The sequence below is a fragment of the Aptenodytes patagonicus genome, chromosome 12, assembly GCF_965638725.1.
Source record: "Aptenodytes patagonicus chromosome 12, bAptPat1.pri.cur, whole genome shotgun sequence".
NCBI classification, from domain to species: Eukaryota; Metazoa; Chordata; class Aves; order Sphenisciformes; family Spheniscidae; genus Aptenodytes; species Aptenodytes patagonicus.
Window position 1 is genome coordinate 19,837,253 of NC_134960.1, and position 19,719 is coordinate 19,856,971.

The 19,719-nt window shown below is 53.1% G+C and overlaps 2 protein-coding genes across 4 annotated transcripts in view; both read left to right on the plus strand.

Annotated features, from left to right (window-relative positions):
• The window catches only part of RANBP17 (RAN binding protein 17), a 168,007-nt gene extending 161,379 nt beyond the window's left edge, over positions 1 to 6,628 (plus strand). For all 3 annotated transcript variants that reach the window (XM_076350195.1, XM_076350196.1, XM_076350197.1), the window contains 2 exons: positions 2,879 to 3,006; positions 6,020 to 6,628. In XM_076350195.1, the coding sequence (XP_076206310.1) occupies positions 2,879 to 3,006; positions 6,020 to 6,116 (225 nt within the window). In that variant the 3' untranslated portion in view covers positions 6,117 to 6,628. The remainder of the gene's footprint in view (positions 1 to 2,878; positions 3,007 to 6,019) is intronic.
• Positions 6,629 to 17,363: 10,735 nt separating this feature from the next.
• On the plus strand, positions 17,364 to 19,267 carry TLX3 (T cell leukemia homeobox 3). Its single transcript, XM_076350140.1, has 3 exons — positions 17,364 to 17,778; positions 18,211 to 18,454; positions 19,057 to 19,267. The coding sequence occupies exons 1-3, from the start codon at positions 17,364 to 17,366 to the stop codon at positions 19,265 to 19,267; spliced, it is 870 nt and encodes a 289-aa protein (XP_076206255.1).
• The last annotated feature ends 452 nt before the right edge of the window (positions 19,268 to 19,719 follow it).

Below are 19,719 nucleotides of genomic sequence, written 5' to 3' on the forward strand. Positions count from 1 at the left end.
ATCATTCACCTGTGCTGAAGGATCCAATTTTAGCCATATCCAATAGCACTGTCATTCATCTTCTTGGTGTGTTATTGTGATTTAAATCCAAGCTCTATAAGAGAGAGCAGTTCTTTTAAAATGATTGAGAGGGAATAAGGGCAAATTCAGTGTTTAGGAAAACTTTATGACATCACAATATTATACTTTACAGATGGAAGCAATATTTCCTACTTTGGAAGGAAAACTAATCATTTTCTATCTGCTCTGAGTCACTGCATCATTATAAAAGTGGGAAATAAGTAGTTTTGTGCATTCCCAATCTTGTTCAAGACGACACTTTTGTTTATATAATGCTTCTGATTTATAGCGTTTAGGTATTAGCCTGACTACATATTAATTATGTGGTTTTGATGCTTCAGTATAAGAAGAAATTAAATATTTCACTTGAAGATAAAACCATGGAGCTGTAAATCATAAGGAATAAATTTGTGACTGGCACAATATTCTTTTTACTGAAATTAGACTAGTTCTAATGATTATGTGTTTTGCTTAGCAGACATGGATATGTACAAGCACCTTTACTTACGAACAAGCCTTACATTTCTTTTGGAAGGGTGGAGAACAGGAAATAGAATTTACAATATTTGTATTGCCCCTTTCGCATCAAGGTTATTTATTTCGTTTTCGGAAAAAGTAGGACACGTACTTATATACGGCTGTAAAAGTCATCTTTTCTTGGCTCATTTCAGTGCACTGCTGGTTTATTTATTGGAAATGGGTTCCTTTATTTCAGGTAGCGTCTCTGTCTCTGCAGTTCCCGAGATAGCAAGCACACATTTACCATGTTTTACTGCTTGTTCGCTTCTTCTTTTGTTTCAATGAGATCTTCTTTGCCCATAATTCATCTCAAAGGGGAGGTTTACTTGGGGACTGCAAAAAATGGGGATTTATACATGTTTGCACCAGAGGGGTAATTATGCCAAAATGGGTATTGTACTCAGAGTCCACCCTAAAGCAACGCTAAATCTTTTGAGACAGCATCAGCTTAGTATGAAATGGGATGGTTGCAGGTGGTTCCTGACACTGTTCCCATACTGAAGTGCAGCAGCAAGTTTAATTTAAATCCTAGTGGCAAGAGGTTGGCAGAAGAAGCCTTCTGTATCCTGATAATGTAGCAACAGCATCTCCTCCTTGCTATTGTCCTTCAACTGAAGAACACAGGCACCGAGTGTACAGGCAAAAGTGGCGTTATCGCAGAGAAGCCCTGGAAACCCCAGGGCTCAGAACAGCTCCATAGTGTTGAAACAGTGATGCCAGGGGAGAGTCTTCAGGGGGATGCTGTACTCATTAATGGTAGGCAGAGATGTTATTCCTTGCTGTTACATGAGGATGCTGTTAATACTTTCCATTATGGGGTTGACTGAAGAAGTTCCTGGAAGCCTCTTTTCTGAAAACAACTTGTGGACCTTGGACAAGATCTCGGGGTTGTGGCCTTGTCTACATTGAACTCTGCATTTATCACCTTGAGACGGGGCTTCTGGGAATGTGTTTGGTGCAGGCAGATATTTCATCGTTCACACCAGCTCCCAGGTGATTTTGAGTTTTGAGTTCCTAAGTAGTTTGGGACCCAGCTGTTTGATCAGCTGCTGCCTTCACTTCCAGTACTGCTGCAGTGGTCAGCAAAAATGCCTAATACAGGATGTTTCTGGTTTGAGAGGAACTGGATTGAGGGCAAGTAATTTGCCAAGCAGACATTAAAGCAAACACTTCCTATAATCCTGTTGAGTTGTCAGGGCTTAGTGTTAGAGTGCTGTGGGTTTACTACATTGCTTTTTGTTATCCGATATTTTTTCACATATACAGGAGAGCTGTAGTTTTGATGGAAAAGTTGTGTGTTTAATTTGAGATTTGTTTAAGGTTTAAACAGCTTTAAACCTGTTAAAGGTTTTAAAAAAATCTAGCAAACAAATCACAGACTTTTGTGCTTTCTGACACTCTGTACAACACCCTACAAGTTACATTAACTTCAAAAGTCTACTAAATTTTGCATACTAAAAACTGATTTTCATCCTACCTTTAACAAGTTCTCTTGTTACACACCTGAAATTTGGGGAATACCACCGATATTATTCTTGACTGCAATATCAGACTGCTCAGAAACTCTGCCAGGTACTTGGGCACAGGTTCATCAGAATGGTTCATTCTCCTCTGTATATATCAGTGCTTATACCATGGATGTGCTTACGCCCAAGGCCGTAAGACTTTGAATGACACAGCCCATATAATAAAGACTAAACAGGATTACGTGACTTGCTTGGCTGTAGTAGTAGGGTAGTGGGAGGTCCCCTCCCGTTCAGTATTTCTAGACTAAACCTAGATTTTTCTAAGGTGATAAAAAGTTCTATTTTAACTAGTCTATAAATCTGCCAGAATATAATGGGAATAATATATAGAAAATCATATAGATCACTTACCTTCTAAAGAAGCAAAGGTAAGTCTGTCTCATCACAGCACTGAAGTGATTAGAGCCCACAGCGAAGTGCACAAATTTGCACCATTCTGAAAAGACTTGAAAAGTAGTCAGGGATGCTTCTGTCACCTCTCTTGGGTGGCTTTCTGTACTGGAACTGGTTAGGTGGCCAACACCCACTGGTAAAGTGGCACGTCACCTGTGAGCACTAAACTTCAGTCATGATATACGGCTGAAGCTGGTACACTTCAGGAAGGCAGCATTTGAAACCCGATTCAGATAGACCTCTGTGTGCTGTTTGCCAAACTCCTCTCCCAGAGGGCATTGTATGAAGCACTTGCTCAAGAGCACTCCAGATGTAGATGAGTACCTCTGGGTTTAAATTTCCAAACCTCATTTTTAATATTCTCTGCTTTGCTATCATAGTACTTCAGTGAACTAAGGGCAACCTTGATAACCAGCCAACCTGACAACAAACGTGAAGTCCTTGACCAGTGCTTCAGGAATCTTATGGAAGGAGTTGAGCAAAACCTTTTGGTAAAGAACAGAGACAGGTAAGTTCATAACACATAAGTAAGCTGAAAGAATAAAAGACAAATGGAAACTTTAACTAGGGGGGGAAAAAAAATAGGAAGTATTCCAGGTAGCCTTAAACTGCAGTTCCTTTTGAAAGGAAGATAATATCCTATCAAAGAATTCACCCCTAGACTTCACAGTTAGAGCCTGAACATTTGATAATTATGTATCTTCTTGGTCAGAAATGTATTTCCTAATTTAATCCCAAAGTCAAGGTTTGCCAGGCTGCAGCTGCTGTTTTTTCACGTGGGAAAAACTGCCTTATTTCAGCAGGTGAGCCTCAGAGATTCCTTTTTTCCAACCTTAAACCCCTCTGATAAAACACTTGCTTCAGCCTCCAGCGGTGCTGTTGCTCTGACAGAGCCTTTTCTTGCTGGTGTTGGGGTTAAGCAACTGCTTGTGAAATGCCAGAATGAGAAGGGATCCAGCAGGGCCACTTACACATTGTAGATAAATGAGGCAAGGATATGTTTTTTTAACATGAATCACAAACTCGCCCAATCTTGCCCTCATCTGAAAAATAGAATACAAGCCTTCACAAAAGAAATGGCGAGTTTGTCTGCATTTAATGTTCACACTAACGTTTTGTTACTAGCTACCTGCATTTTCTCTTCCATGTGCATTATTCAACCAAAGCAAACTTTGAAAGTACAGAGACACAATCTAAGTCCAGACTGTGGAACTTCCTGGAAAGCTTGAAACAAGCTGGAAAGGGGCTTGGAGAGAAGTGATGGCTAAAGCCATTTGGTGCTTTTATTTCTCTGACTTATTCTCTGTTTGTTGGTGTGGAAATCAGGTTGAACTTGTTTAATTCTTAAATAGTTTTGCGTTAATTATGGTCTTCACAGTTTTCTTTCATTTTCCTATTAAATTCTGGTACTAAAGGTGTAAGTTCCTTATGGCCTGACTGTGGATGATAGCCAGAGACAGAGGAATTTGGAAGCAAACCCAGAGAAGCACAGAGATCACATCCATGGCACTAATAAATCAGACAGACTTTCTCTGTAACTTGTATTATGGATCAGCAGAAAACCTGGGGAAAAGGCAGAGAGCCACCAGGAAGGAGGAGAATGCCTGTTAAAACAAAGAAAAACTGAGCTGGCAGTGACGGGCCGTAGGCTGACCTTAGAGCTGTAAATGCCAAGGGGAGTCATTTGACTCAACAGTCCAAAGAAAAAAAGGAAAAACTGAGTAAAACTCATTCTTACAGCTAGATAGTTTCTCAGTTCCCTATCTGTTTATATTTATTGAAGGCAAGGTCCTTAAGATAACACTGTTTTCTGAGAAAAACATACTTTGATGTGAAGTTTCTCTGAGCTGCCTTATTCTGAGAACTAGCCTAGGCTCAGGGAAGGTGGGTGGGCAGGAGGCCGAGCTCCCCTGTCGCCTCCAGGCAGGCAGCAAGGCATGGTGGTTGGGCAGCGTGGGGAATCCAGCTCTGCTGTCTGTGCTCTCCCTGTTCAGGGCATGGACAGAGGCTTCCATCACTTGGGCTGCCAGCAAATATTAGATTTGGCAAGTGGTAGATTCAAATATCTGTGGATTTAAAGGGGATTTTCATCTCGAAGCGCTGTGGAGTACTCTCAGATAGGCAGTGGTGCGGAAGCTCTTGGAGAGCTTTTGTGGAAGTGCAGGCGGGGAGGGATGGGTGCAGGTGTGAGGTGGATAGAGATAATTCGGTCGAACGAGCAGCTCGTCTGTCTCAGTAGCATCCGCCTGTCTAACTTGGGAAGACTTTTAAGCCATCACTTCCCCAACAAGCAGCATGAGTTAATACGATGGCTTTTCTGTTTTCAGGTCTTGATTTGTAATCCTTCTCAGATTTATTCTGTGGAACAGGAGGCTTCTTTTAACTGTGATTGTTTAAAATTGAGCAGAAATCAATTTCCATTAGTAAGGAAATAAGCACAAACGTAAAAAATTATGAATAGAATAAAGAATGAACTCATAATTGCATCCTGTATTTCCACACACAGCAAGCCCCAGTTTACCACACTGCTGCTAGACATACCGATAAAGTACAGTACAGTGGAGGCAGTCTGGAAGGGTTATTACCCCTGGTCCTACAGAGAGACCTTTGCTGAGATCCCATCGGTTTTGCAAGCACCGGTCCACCAGTCCTTTGCAGGAAGGAGCCCTAAGGAGCCGTTCTTCGGGAAACTTTATTAGCTTCGCTATAGTGAGCCAGCAAAGTCTGACACAATCAAAGCGAAGAGCATTGAGGCAACAAACAAAAGAACATTTGAAAAATCCTAAATGCAGGGTGCAGTATATGTTTCTGACATTTTACATCATTTTTTGTGTGTTTTTTGGTTGGGTTGTTTTTTTTTTTAAATACGTATGTGAGATGTGATAAATGTCAATTAAACTCTTTTTTTCGGGTAAGGATAGACCAAGGGAGTAGATCAGCTTTGGGCTGTCATACAAGCTCAGTCGGAGTTGTCATTCAGTCTCAGGTGTGATGACGCCGGACGGATTTCCCGTCCTACACCTGCCAGTAGAGAACTGTTGGGGAGTATTTTTGTGAATTCATTCTGTGCCAGATGGGTGATGGTACCGCGTTTCACTGAGAGACAGGTTGAACTCTGACACCACTCATGAGGGAGGAAGGTAGGTCTGAGAGAGCCTGGCCTTGATGACCATCTGGACATGTCCCAAAGAGCGCTTTGCTGGAGGGTTGGGAGAAAGGACACGTTCTGAGTCACGTGGGATGGAAAGGTTTCTCGTTGCATTCATTTCCCAGCTGACTTTTAAAGTGTTTCACACCGTTGGTAGGCTGAGTTTACAATGCTGCCCATGCATGTTTAAATGCTCATTGTTATTTTATAGGACTGGTTTTTGAGGGCACCTAGTGATTTTGTTTGTGAGTTTTCCTCTGGTTTTCTTTCAATTTAAAATTTACATTATAGTTATTCTTTTTACCAATTCTTGAAATACATCTCTCAATATCAGGTCTCCTTTAACCAAACATCTGGGTTCTCTTTTTCCCAGGTTCACTCAGAATATGTCAGTCTTTCGAAGAGACATGGCTGAAGCTCTGCGCAGCGAAGGGGCCTCGGATCCCGGCAGTTTAGATATGATGAGTTGACAATGACTTTGGAAACAGAGCACTGACTAATAAACCAACTCTGAAAGTTTCGGGACCCTATTACATTGTTAGATAGATTTTTGACCTTTGTGAGAACTATTTTTTTAAGATATCTTCTGCCTTTTTATATCTCTGGCCTAAATGTAAGGATTTATAATAGTGAAAGCAATGGAAAATCAGCCTTAGTTTGAAGAACGTTTTCAGCCTTTCTTATCAAAATTTATTATCCTGTTGTTTTATCTTTATGAAACGGTTTAGAAACAGTACTTAACCAAAGAACAAAATAAATATGCATTCCTTCTAAACTTGTATCAGTTAGTGATTCTCAGTCCTACACATAATAGTAAATAATATCTCATCAATGAAAAACTCCAAGCTCACTCTGAGGTCATATTTGTTTGAAAATGAGATGAAAGCCAGTACAAATTTTATATGACATCTTTTTGAAATAATAAAATTACTATTTTTCTACAAAATGTTATATATTTCTTTTCAGCACTGGCGGTTAATGACAATATGGACAACAAAGTAGAAGACTAAAAATGAACATTTTAGGCTATAAGTATAGCAAGAAAATTGAGAATGTTGCATGTAATAAAATAAGAGATGACGGAGGAAGCCTTAATGAAGTACTGATAGTATTTTAATTTCACTAGTACACATTTACAGGTCTTTGGAAATTAAAAAAAAAAACCACAAGAAAATAAAGTTGTTAAAACACTGCTTAAAAAGAATAAAATCTATCCACTACTACTACAGAAAAGAAAGCAGATAGCTGCGGAGACTTACTGCCCGTATTTAAACGGCGTGTGGCACAGTGAAGGTGAACGCATGCATCTGAAACAGCAAATTCAGCAGATTTGTCTTCACCTCTCGGGGATCGTAAAGAGTTGGTGTGTACCAGAACAATATCCCTCCTCCAGTCCAAAGCTCACACTTGCACTCGCCACCCTGGTTTTGTGGGGAACAATTCGTATCGTTCTGTGGTGGGCAGGAGGTACTGTGTGGGCTGAGGAAATACACAAGCGAATTGAAGCAAGATCTAACAAAAATTAGAACTATTTAAGCAACAAGCCAATTAGTTTATAGTGTAGAAAAGCTATTATGTGCAGTTACAAACTATTGGTATTGGGTTTGAGTTGGGTTGGGTTTTCTTTTTGTTTTTCTTATGCAAATAATTGATTTCATGTGGTTTTCATGCTTGCTTACATTTGCGTATTTAAGTAATAGTTCACATCTGCTTAAATAAGAATGGGAATTTTTAATTGCGGCCAACAGGGAGGAAAAGTTCATACCTGTATTTCTTACAGCTTTTTGCCAGTTTTGTCTTTGCAACTGTTACTTTTCTGCACATTTTTAAATTGCAGGAACTAAATCTGAAAGGAAGTCATTTTGTTAAGCGGTCTTCTGTTTACATTTAAGCTCAGCTGGAGAAAGTATTTAATCTGCAGCCAAAGCCTGTGATTTCCAAGAGTGCTGAGTACCTGAGGAGAGAATCAATTGAGGTTACTAAAGAGCTGCAGATTTGGGGTGTTTCTACACGCAGCCCGATGCTACGTGCCAAGGTTTGAAAACTTTGTGGAAAGTGTACGATCATTACCAACACATCAAACGGGTACGAATTAGTACAGTCATTCGCTCTTCATTTCAGTCCTTAAAGGAAACGAATCTGTGCTGCTAAGTCAGGTTTTAAAAGCTGCAAAACTGAACTCATGAACGCCTGTGCAGGTCTCCGTGTGAGCTGGGGCTTGGGGAAGGGTTTCTCCGTGTCACCTTGCCGATGGGCGCAGAGCTCAGCGCCGAGCAGTGCCGCCGCCTTTCTGGCAGTTCTGCCGGATAAACCCTTCTGTAGCCTTGCAGCTCTGTACACTGGCATTAAAGGCACAGATGAAAGCTAATGGGTTCTGTGACTCTGTTTTCTTGGTCGTACACTGGAAATAAGTAGTGCTTGCATACCATCAGCGTGTGCTCACAAACCAGCCCGTGTACTGGTTAAATTAGCTGCTCTGCTGAGAGCTGGAGTTCGGCATATTGAAAAGGAGAGGACGTGTGCCCTCGTAACTCGGCACTCAGACTTCAGGGCTTGCTTTAATACACAGCTACTGACTCCCTGGAGCGCTCAAGTACGTTTCCGAAATTTCCCTTCTAGCACATCCCTTGTTATAACAAGTGAGATTCTAAAGAGCATCTTATAAACCGGGCAAACTCAAGACACGTTATTTGAGCAGCGTTTCAACCTGGGTTAACAATTGACAACAGGAACTTATCTAGAGTAGCTGGTCATATAAATACGCTTGCTTTTAGGTTAGGAAATGGATAGCATAGCAAATAGTGTGTTTTATGAAATGGATAGCATAGCAAATAGTGTGTTTTATGACTCCAGATTCTTTGTTGAGAGTCTTTACTGTCAGCTTTTTAAAAGGGCGCTGTCAAAGGCAGTACAGCCCAGAATTTCCTCGTGTTTACAAAGCACGTGTAATGTCTTACACTTTTTTTTTTAAAGACATAATTGCCTTAAGGGGGTTGGATTTTTTTTTTCCTTTAAAAAAAAAGTGGAAAGAATGGAACGGGAAATGTCAGAAAGGAGACGCCGCTCGGCCCCTGAGTGATTTCATCTTAAGAAACTGATGTAAGCCTGCCTGATGATGCAAACAACTTGGGACTGTAAAATCAGTCTGATTCTCCCCCAAATGCATTTTATATTGTTACAGTGAAAAGCGCCGACCGCTGAACCTCAGGTAAGTGTCTGCCCCTCTGCGAGGGAGAGCAAACCATCCCTAGAGCAGCCTTCCACGAGTCAGGCTCTGCTTGCTAGAGCAGGCAAAGGCAGCTTTCTGGGGAAAACACGAAGTTTTAATACCTTGCCCTGCTTGCCTAAGGAGGCTTTGAAGAAACTCAGCCACCAGTATATGCACACCTTACAAAATAATTCCTTAGACTTGTTAATGTTTTATTGTAGTACGAGTTTATGATGACAGCAAACCTTTCAAACTGTAGAGGGATAACACGCTTCCTTGCTGTATTAAAAAATAATGTTAGCGTAGATTTTATGTACCATAGTTTAGACTGCTGTTAAGAGGTGCTTCTTTGACAACATTCTTTTTGAGGTTTACAGAAAGCATAATAAAATATGTAAGTTACATTTCTACAAACAAAAGCCATAACATAAGTTATTTATAAGCGTGAGATCCAAACCCTATCACGATAAATAAACCTTAATGGATACCTGCGGCATCCAACCTAATGTAATTTGCCCAACAAAAGTCATATTTAGTAGAAAAATCTGGCAGCAGCTGCTTGTTGGTATATAAAATACGAATAAAAGAGAGAAGGAAGCCACATTGAAACACTGGCTGCTTTCCTGGGTTTACGCACAGACCTGCGATACCTTCCAGCCTTCTCCTTCGAACTGGGGCTGGCACTGCTGCTCAGGGAGACCAGGTGTCTCTGCATCTTTCAGGGTTTGTCCCCAGTACCGGGATGTTCCTCGTCGGCTTCACTACAGTCTGATTTTATCAGCGATGGTAGAAAGAAATCGAGCCCCATCTGCCCGTCATCCTCCGTCCTCGCTTCTGTTTCAGCGGTGGTTCCTTCCCCAGCGCTTCCCTCCTACCCTCCCCATCTCATCTAGTCCCAGACGTTCGTGGACCGATGCATAGATTCTGAACTAAAAGTTTCAGCTTTTTTAAGATAACAGTTAAGGTTACCAACCCCATAAAGATGTGCTTTGAAATGTGAATTGAAACCACTAAGGCACGTTCATCTGTCAGAGGCTTTGAGCCACCTTTAACTGTTTGTGAGTAGGGTTTAACTGTTTCCACTCGCTGGGACGCGGAGGACAAGGAGGTTTATTGGTGTCCGTGTTCAGCCGGTCAGCCTTCGCTCACAGGACTGCTGCCTCGAGCTCCTCTGTGGAGGGGGACAGGGAATATACCTTGGCTGATGGGGAAAGGGCTGCTGAAGGTGGACCTCAGCTCACCCCCCCACCCCCTTCTGCCTGTGTGGGGTGAAGCTCTCTGCAGCTGGAGCCAGGAGCGGTGCAGCCCTCCCGAGGTTAAAGGAAGGGGCAAAGGGGAATGACCTTTAGACTCCGCAGCACTAGAGCTCTTGCCTCAGAAAAAGAACAGCTGATTTAACCCTTATGGCTGACAAAACTGCTGCTCCGCTCTGCTGAGCACCGAGAGCTGAGTGCCTGACCCCAGCATCGCTCCCCAGGGAGCGAGCTGCCCGCCCGCGAGAGCACGGCCACAGGCATGACACCCCGGGGTCCCTTTCCATCACCAGGACGTGGCAGCGAGGCCAGTGCTTTGTCCTGGGGCCTGTTGGCCACGGTGGCTCGCACCCAGGGGGGCTCAGCCCTGATGGGGAGGACCCACGGTGTCTCACAGGGCCCTACAGGAGAAGGTACAAGGGACAGAACCGCATCACCCTCCTGTATGCACATCTCAAGCCCTGCCTGCCCAGTGTGTCCCCCCAGGTGGGCGCAGCTGAGCACAGGCAGAGAGCTCAGGCAGCAGCTTGCTGTACATAAGCTGCTTTCGACCGTCCCCTCCTCCTTCCCCTTCCTGTGCCAGGATGCAGAGCACCCGTGTCCCTCTCCAGCCTGAACACCGGCCTCACCCCGCCGGCCCCACAAGGATGCTGCTTCCAGGGCTATGGCTGAGGTACTTCTTTGTGTCCTCTGTTGGGCTGACTTCCACACAAATTGTATGTAATCAGTGATATGCTAAACACTCAAAAACGTGTTGGGTTTATGCAGCGATTTGTTTATTTAGTATGAAACCTCACCCCACAATATCCATCTAGAAAAGGCTGTGGAGAACAGGACTGGCCTTGCCCACTCTGAGATCCGCTGCCAAAACAAGGAGCTACAGCAGAAACATCTCAGCATCTGCTGCTACTTTCTCATGCAGCGAGATATCACCATTCCCTGTCACCCTATGGGAAGAGACAAAACCTGAAGCAACGGGCGATGCCTTTAGGGGGTGGCATGTCCCCGCAGCCACCAACGCCTCCTGCACCTGCCCTGCGCTAGGCTCTGGCAGCAGCGGCCGCTTGCCGCAGGCTCGGGCTCGCGAGACTTCCCAGCTGCCGGGGATAGAGACCAGTTCCCAACCTGTGAATTCCTGCATGTTAAAGGAGGGTCTGAGGACAACAGAGGAGTTTGATGCGTGAGAGGTGACACGGCCTTTAGGTGTCCTTTAAAGAAAGAGGATTTATTTGTGGCAGTCTGACAGCCAGTGACGCAGCACAAAGACGCTGCTGAAGACCAGAGATGCAGGTCAGACGCTGATCAAACCCCTCTTCCTCTGAGCACTGGCTTCCAGCTGTCAGGCAGTACCTCGGGCAAGGGTCACTGCGGCCATCGCCGGACCCAGGCCCCAAATGAAGGAGCCTTCGGAGAAATCTGAGCTTCTGGGCACCTGGATATGCAGGACAGTGTGCCGGGGGGGCAGCCCAGGACGTGCACAGCCAGAGGGTTGGGGATGTGAGAGGAGCTGGAAATGCAGAAACGCAGCTGAATGTAGGCACTGGGCTGGCTAATCCTCCGTGGAGCTCCTCGAGGCACTACGAGGTCCGGCGCTCAGCTGGACTAAAGCCCCAGAGCAGCAGTTAAGCAGCGGTTGAAGCACGTGCTCAGCGGTTTCGGGTGTGATCCAACCCCTTAACTGCCTGGGCTCGCTGAAGACCCTGAGCCTGTATTTTCACAGCTTTGTCAGAGGCGAATTCGCTGCTGCCGCTGCCATCTCCCGGGATGAGTTCTGTGGGCACTGCCAGGCACCGCAGCTCCGGGGACAGTGGGGGCACTTCCCGGGCACCGCCACGACTAGTCAGGTGGGCCCACAGCGCTTGCACCTCTACCCCTACAGCCACATCGTACACACAGCGGTTGCAGACTGTATGGCTGTTTAAAGTGTATGGGGTGGAAGGGTCCCCAGCTCTGGGGTGGTTTCTCCTCTCCAGCCGGGCGTGCGAGCAGCCGCAGCGGGTGCAGTGGGGTTATTAGCAGCCCCCTGGCCTCTGCGCAGCCTCGTAGCAGCTGCTCGAGCCCAACCGAGCGTCCGAACGGGCTACCCTGCCCCTGGGTTTCCTGCGAGAGCATCAATCACGCTGCAGCCCCCTGCTCTCGGGCGGCTGCGCTAGGCAGCTCGGTAGGAACTGCGCAGTAATGCACCATCAATTAACGGCCCATTATTATAAAACGCTGCCTACTGGTTTGAAAAGGCTGGAGGAGCCCCGCAGTGGTTTCTCTTGGTTTCGTGCCCAGAGACCTGTCCCTCTCACCTTAGAAACAAAATGCCTCATTTTAAAAATAATTAATGGTAAACATTAAAAAAAAAAAGGTGTAATGGATCATTTGGCCCACGCGAAATTTTGACAGTAAACATTTAACCGAGGCTACTTTACAGCAGAGCGGCTGAGCTGCATGGAGGGATGCTGCGTGTGCCGGTCGGGGCTGCACATTCCCCCCATCCCTGGGGGGGGCTCTGTGCTGTGCCGGGGCTGGCACGGGTGGCATGGGACCCTCTTGGGGTGCAGCCAGATTTAAATCTGTGGGCTGCTCTGGGTCCCTGTTGTGCCATCCGTTGTTGGCCCCAAGGTGGTGGGAGGATGACGGCGCAGGAGGGATGCTTGAGGCTGCTATGGGGAATGGTCCTTCTCTGTTCGGTCTCCAGCTGCTCAGTGCTGGGTCTGGTCCTAACTGGGACCGCTTGTCTCTGCTCCCGTGTACTGTGCTCATGCTCGGGGAACCTCCAGGACCCCTTGGTGAGAAGGAGCTGAAGTCCCTCCGCATGCCGTTACCCACCAGCCCATGCCACCTCCCTGTCCTCACCACTCCTGGGCACTAAATAACGTCCTGTCCCCTTCCTCCCAATGGGGATTTCATTTTCCATGGGGCTGGGACATGCCCAGGAGAGGGGGACATCCCTGTCACTCCTCTGCTTTTCAGGAATGGCTGCGGGTACCAGAGCTGCAGCCCCGTTTCTTTCCCTTTGCAGTGCAGCCCACAGGCCCGGCCATGGATGCGGCACACGTTAGTGCCTGCAGCGCACAGGAGCACGTGCCGGCGGCACAGCTGGGGTCACTGCTGGCAAACCCGCTCCGAATACGGATACAGAAATGTCTGGTGCCACAGTGGAAGAGGGGTGATGGAGCTATCTTGCTTTAGAAAGGCAGAGGCATTTGCGGTTGGGTCAGTGCGTATTTCAGCGCATGTTTTTTTTATCTCATCCTACAGGAAGCACTTGAAAAGCTGAACGGTGGCATTAGCCGCTGCCAGGTACACGGCAGGTCCTGCAAGGACGCAGGTCCTGTGAGGACACCCTCCCTGCAGGGCCCTCCGTGTCTCGAGCCCAAAGACGCTCCCGGGGCCGAGGAGTGCGTGTGCACACCACAACCAAACCCAGTGACCATGGCGGGCTGTGGCACGTCCCCCTCCGTCTCTGCCCATGGCAGCCAGGCCTGGGAGCAGCTCTGGGGTTTGGGGATGGGTGAGGTGGATGCTGCTTTTATACCCCCAGTGACTCCCAGTGACAAACAGGGCGGGGGTCCCTTCTGCCCAGTGGTGCCGAGGAGGTGGTCACTCCTCTTACACGGTGCTACTTACTTTTTTCCCCCCCTCTTAACTGTGCCCCCCCATGACTTTGCAGGTGTCTGGGTACAGCACGCTCCGAACCCACGCTGCCGTGCCAGGCCAGCCCGGGCAGCCCGGCAGAGCTGGCCCAGCCATGGTCTCCGCCAGGGCCAAAGGAGCCGAGCCGCAGTGTGGCAGCGGGGCCGTGCTGTGCTTCTTTCTGCCGGCACCGCGCGCTCACCACTACATCTCAGTTAATACTTGTACAATGTGCTGTCTTGAGTTTTACAGGGAATGACAATGTTTCACCTCTCGCTCCACAGCAGCCTCCCTGCACGCCCCCCCTGGACCTCTCCCTTCCCGGCCTCCCCCTGCCCGCATGGCTCTGGCGGCTGCTCTGCTGGTCTTGTGGGGCTGCCTGGCTGTGCACCCCCGCCCAGCCGGGCACTGTCCTGCTGGTGCTGCACCCGCTCGACCACCCTGTGCCGGGGTTAGAGGCACCCCTGCAGCCGCCTGCTTGCGGCCGGCACTTGCAGGCTGGCCTCGTGCCACGCCATGCTGTGCCATGCAAAGGCCATGCCGTGCCATGCCATGCCATACCGTGCCACGCAAAGGCCATGCTATGCCACGCAAAGGCTATGCCGTGCCGTGCCGTGCCGTGCCGTGCTGGGGCCTGGCCGGAGCCCCGCCAGATGCGAGGCTATTTGCACTCAGCTGCGCCCCTGTGATGGAGGGGCTGCCTTGGTGCAGGGCGCTGGGGACACGCTGCGGGTGCCCCGTGCCTGCCGGGGGGTTCCGCTGCCTCCCCCCGCCCGGCGGGGCCGGCCCTGAGCTGGGTCTGGCTCCCCGATGGCACGGAGCCGCCCGGGTTTGGGTGGGCGAGTTCATCCCCACACCACGGTCGCTCCAGCAGTCACCCGCCCGGCCCCGGGCACTGCTGGGGGTCGCAGCACTGGTGCCGTGCCGGGGGGGACCCGGGGACCCGGCTGCGGCCCGGGCCGCGCCGTCGGGGCCGCAGCTCCGCTCGCTCCGCGCCGGGCGGACGGAGGGGGTCCCGGGGGGGGGCGGGAGCGGAGCCCGGCAGCGCGGCCCGGCCCGGCCCCAACGAACCGCGGCACCTGGCAAAGCGGAGGCGGGTTTTGGGTGCGGAGCGGTGCCGCGGGGCTGCGCGGGGCTGCGCGCCCCCGGCCCGCGGAGGGGCGAGGGAGACGAGGCGGCTGCGGGAGGGCTGCATTTAAGGATACCATACGTCCCGGGTTATTAATTATAAAACATAATTAAAGTAAAACTGCAGAACGTCAACATATTAAATTTAAAAGCTAATATTAAAATAGAGTTAATATTTAATAAGGTAGCCGAGCGTTACAAAGCTGTACGCTGATACTCTATATTTAACTGTGTAAAACCAGGAGAGTTTTCCCAAAGAAAAATGTATTGTTTAGCTGATTATCAAAGACTCTGTGATATATTATCCATTTCACAAAAATAATATAGATATCTTTTTAAATATAGTAATAAAAACATACTAGCGCCTTTTAAATATACTATTACTTACCACCCCTTTTCATATTGTACTATCACAGACACTTTGGAATTGGTTTAAAAGCACATCATTCATTATTCAAAGCTCATCTTTGCATATTATTCCAGCTCAAGTCTGCCAGGCTCCCTGTGAAATCGTTCACAAAATTGATAACAGCAGACACACATGCAATAAAAAGATAGCCTTGGGCAGCCCGAGTTCCCATTATGCAGATCAAGCTGCAATTTTCTCTAACAAAGCCTGCCCTGATTCAGGACTGGGTGTCACTTTATTTATTTATTTATCCTCCCCCGGTTGCCTTCCCCCCCTTCCCCCCCCCCCCTTTTCCCCCTCCTTTTCTCTCTCCCCCCCTTCCCCCCCGCCCTCCCCGACGGGCCGGCCGGAGCGGGGCCCCGAGGGCTGGGCGCCCGCGGCCGTTCCCGGTGGCGCTGGGCGGCCCCGCCCGGTCCCGCACCATCTTGCCGGGATCGTGTCAATCCGATTAGCTCCGCTCCGGGGGAGCGGCGGCTGATGGCGGCTCCGCTCGCACCCGCCGCACCGGGCGGGGACAATCCGATTAAGGCTGCCCGGGGCCGGGGGCGGCACCGGGCGGTCCCCCCGGGGCTGTGTGGGGGGGTGGGGGTATTTAATAGCCGTGTTAATGACCGCCGGGCGGGGCGCGGCGGGTGTCCCTCCGTGCGGTGAGCCGGGGAAGCCCCCCCCGACGGCCGCCGGCAGGGACGCGCCTCCGTCGGGGCCGGCGCTCCCCGCGCCGCGCCGGGAAACTTCAGCCGGCGGCTCCGCAGCGGCCGTCGGGGCCCGTCGGGGCCTGCGCCCGGCCGGACCCCGCGCCCCAGGCGGGGCGGGGCGGGGGGGGGGGGGACGGGAAAGGCTCCCCCGGCCCCCACGCGGCTTTTGCGGCGGGGCCGAGGCGGCAGGCGCGGCGGGGGAAGAGCCGGCGGGGAGCGGGGCCGCGGCCCGCGGGTGCCGCCCGCCGCCCTCGGCCGCCGGGCGGGCTCGGCGCGGCAGCGCCGGTGGCTCGGCAGGTCGGTCCGCGTTCGCTGCCGTTGGAACGATGCGGCGCGTTGCGGTAATTGAATCCTAAGGTTTGAAAACTAATCAAGTCCCTCCCGTCACCGCTCCGGCATCCCGGGATCGCCCTGCCAGGTGCTGATCAAATGCCATTACATTCTATTAACAGGGAAATTCTATTCCCTGTTTTCATTTCCCTTTATAAGGGGGAAACTAAGTAAATGCGGCTGAACGTTATTTAATTTTTAACGCCTCTAGTCCAATTTGGACGTCAGGGAGCGTCTGCGAACTCGCTCGGCGGCCGCGCCGGGCTCCCGCCGCCCGGGCGCAAACTAAGCCCAAACGGAATCCCGCCCCGCGGGGCCCCGGGCACCCCCCCCCCGGCCCGGCCCGGCCCCGGGCGCCGCCTCGGGCCGCCGCTCCGCGCCCCCGTCGGGGCGGGAGCCCGGCCGCCGCCGTTCAAGCGCGGCTTGCCGCCCGCCCGGGGCCGGGCGGCCCGCGGGGCGCCGGGACCGACCCCCGCCGCGCGGGGCCGCCTCGGGCGGGCACCGCGGAGCGGCCGTCGGGGGTCGCGGCTCCGGCGGGCCGGCGGAGGGGCAGGGACCGGGAGGCGTCGGGCGGCGGCGCCGGCCCCGCGGGGTGCGGGGGTGGCGGGGGGGGGGGGGGGAGCGGGACGGCCGTCCCGGCCTGCCGGGCGGCCCGTCCCCGCGGCCCGTCCCGCCGCCCCGGCCCCGACGGCGCCCCCGCCGCCCCGCCCCCGCCCGCCGCCGCGCGGCCCCATTGTTCGTGCGCCCCGGTGATGTCACCGCGGCGGCGGCGGCGGCGGCGGCGGGCCCCCGCGCCCGGGCGCGAGGCCGGTGCCGAGCGGCGGGAGCCAATGGGAGCGCAGAGGCTGGGCGGCGGCGGCCAATGGCGGCGGCGGGGGCGCACGCGGCGCGGGGCGCGCGGCGGCCCCGAGGAGATGACGGGGCGGCTGCCGGGGCGGCGCGCGCTCGGCAAAGTTTCCGCGCGGCGCACGCCGGGGCCGGCCGGGCCCGCGGAGCGCGGCGGAGCGGCGGCGCCTTTATAGCGGGCGCGGAGGGGTGCGCGGCGGCGGTGGAGGAGGAGGAGGAGGAGGATGGATCCGCCGGCGGGCGCGCAGGGCCAGCACCAGCACGAGCCCATCAGCTTCGGCATCGACCAGATCCTCAACAGCCCCGAGCAGGAGAGCGCTCCCCCGCCGCCCCCCCGGGGCCCCGACGGCGCGACCTTCCTGGGCGGCCCCGGCGGCCGCGGCGGCGCGCCCTACCCGGCCCTGCCGGCCCCCTTCCCGGCCATCGCCGCGCCCTTCGAGGACTCTGGATCTTACAGTGTGAACCTCAGCCTGGCCCCGGCCGGCGTGATCCGGGTGCCGGCGCACAGGCCCATCCCCGGGGCCGTGCCGCCGCCCATCTCCAGCGCCATCCCGGCCATGCCCGCCGTGCCCAGCCTGGGCAGCCTCAACTTCCCCTGGATGGAGAGCAGCAGGCGCTTCGTCAAGGACAGGTTCACAGGTAAGGCGCCGGGGCGGAGCGGGCGAGCCGCGCCGCGCCCCCGCACCCCCCCCCTCCCCCCCGGCAACGAACGGAAAGGCAAATAAAAACCAGAAAACGAAATAATAATCTCGGTAACACTAATAATAAAAGCGAAGGCGGCCCGCTGGACGTTTCCCTACCCCGCGCTCGCAGCGATCCGAAAAATCGCTCTCCTGCCGGCGTGGGTAGCGCGGCCGGCCCGGGGCTGGCGGCGGGGCGCCCCGGGGGGCGGCCGGGCCCCGCTCGCCTCCGCATCCCTTCGGCGACGTGTGGAAGCGGGACCTCGGGGAGACGCGGTCGCTTCGGGGGCCGTCGGGGCGGCGGGCGGCCGTCGGGCAGAGCCGCGGCCCCGGGGGGGCGGCCGGCACCGTGCGGGCGCGGGGCTGACCCCTGTGCTTCCCACCCGGGCAGCGGCGGCGGCGCTGACGCCCTTCACGGTGACACGGCGGATCGGGCATCCCTACCAGAACCGGACCCCGCCGAAGCGCAAGAAGCCGCGGACGTCCTTCTCCCGGGTGCAGATCTGCGAGCTGGAGAAGCGCTTCCACCGGCAGAAGTACCTGGCCTCGGCCGAGCGCGCTGCCCTCGCCAAGTCCCTCAAGATGACGGACGCCCAGGTGAAGACCTGGTTCCAGAACCGGCGCACCAAGTGGCGGTGAGTCCCGCGCCCCCGGGGCCGCCCCGTCCCGCCGCCGCCCCCGGCGGAGCTCCCCGCCCGCCGCCCCCGGCAAAGCCCCGGCTCCGGCCGGCGGTGCGCCCCGCGCCGGCTCCCGGCAGCGAAACGGCTGGGGGTGAATTTCTATCGCCATAATATTATTGTTATTTATTTTTATCTTTTTCTTTTTTTATAGTCCCCCATTCGGAAACCGGGGGATTATTCGTAGAAACGAGGGATGATTCGAAAAACGGGGGATTACTCGAAAAAACGGGGGAATATTGGGAAAACGGGGGAATATTCGGAAGCGGGGGGGGTATCGGGAAACGGGGGGTTTCCAGGCGTTTCCCGCCGCCCGGAAGCCCTCCGTGACAGGCCGAGCGGCTGCCGCCCGCCCGGCGGTGCCCAGCCCCGGTAGGAAGCGGCGTGCTGCCCCGCTGCCCGCCGGAGACGCGCCGGCCGCACCGCGCCTCGGTCCCGCGGCCGGCGGCGCCCGGTTCCCGCGGTCGCGCCCCCGCCACCGAAGCGGCCGCTTCCCGCGGAGCCTCGGGCGGAGCATCCCGGGGCGTCCCGGGGCGCGGGCTGAGCGTGTCCCCCGGCAGGCGGCAGACGGCGGAGGAGCGGGAGGCCGAGCGGCAGCAGGCGAGCCGGCTGATGCTGCAGCTGCAGCACGACGCCTTCCAGAAGTCGCTGAACGAGTCGATCCAGCCCGACCCGCTGTGCCTGCACAACTCGTCGCTGTTCGCGCTGCAGAACCTGCAGCCCTGGGAGGAGGAGAGCGCCAAGATCCCCCCGGTCACCTCCCTCGTCTGAGCCCGGCAGCCCGGGCACGCAGCGGACTCGCCCGCGGAGCTCGGCCGGCGGCTCCCCCCGCCCCCGGGGCCGCGGCTGGCCGCAGACGGGGCGGGCGCGGAGGCGGCGAGCGGCGCCCGCGGGGCCGGGGCCGGGGCCCGGGCCGGGGCCGGGGCCGGGGCCGGGGCCGCCGCGGCGCTTCCCCGAGGCCGGCGCGGAGCGGAGCCGCCGGGCGCTGCCGTCGCGGGGCCCTGCGCTCCGCTTGTATATTCGTGTCGATGTTCCACTAGGAAGGGAAATATGTCACTTTTTGTAAGAAGTGTTAATAATTTAATTTATTTATGCATCGAGATTTTGGGCACTATTAATATGGAATTATATAAAACCTCGATTATTTATATCGAAATCTGAACATAGGTATTTTGCGTTGGCTTTGGAACAAAAGGCTATTTTTTTTTCCTGTTCTGAGGATA

Excerpts from the sequence above, each read along its gene's own strand:
- TLX3 (XM_076350140.1), top strand. The coding sequence starts at position 17,364 with ATGGATCCGCCGGCGGGCGCGCAGGGCCAGCACCAGCACGAGCCCATC. Across the intron at positions 17,779-18,210 it reads CGTCAAGGACAGGTTCACAG|CGGCGGCGGCGCTGACGCCC; the intron begins GTAAGGCGCCGG and ends CCACCCGGGCAG. Across the intron at positions 18,455-19,056 it reads AACCGGCGCACCAAGTGGCG|GCGGCAGACGGCGGAGGAGC; the intron begins GTGAGTCCCGCG and ends GTCCCCCGGCAG.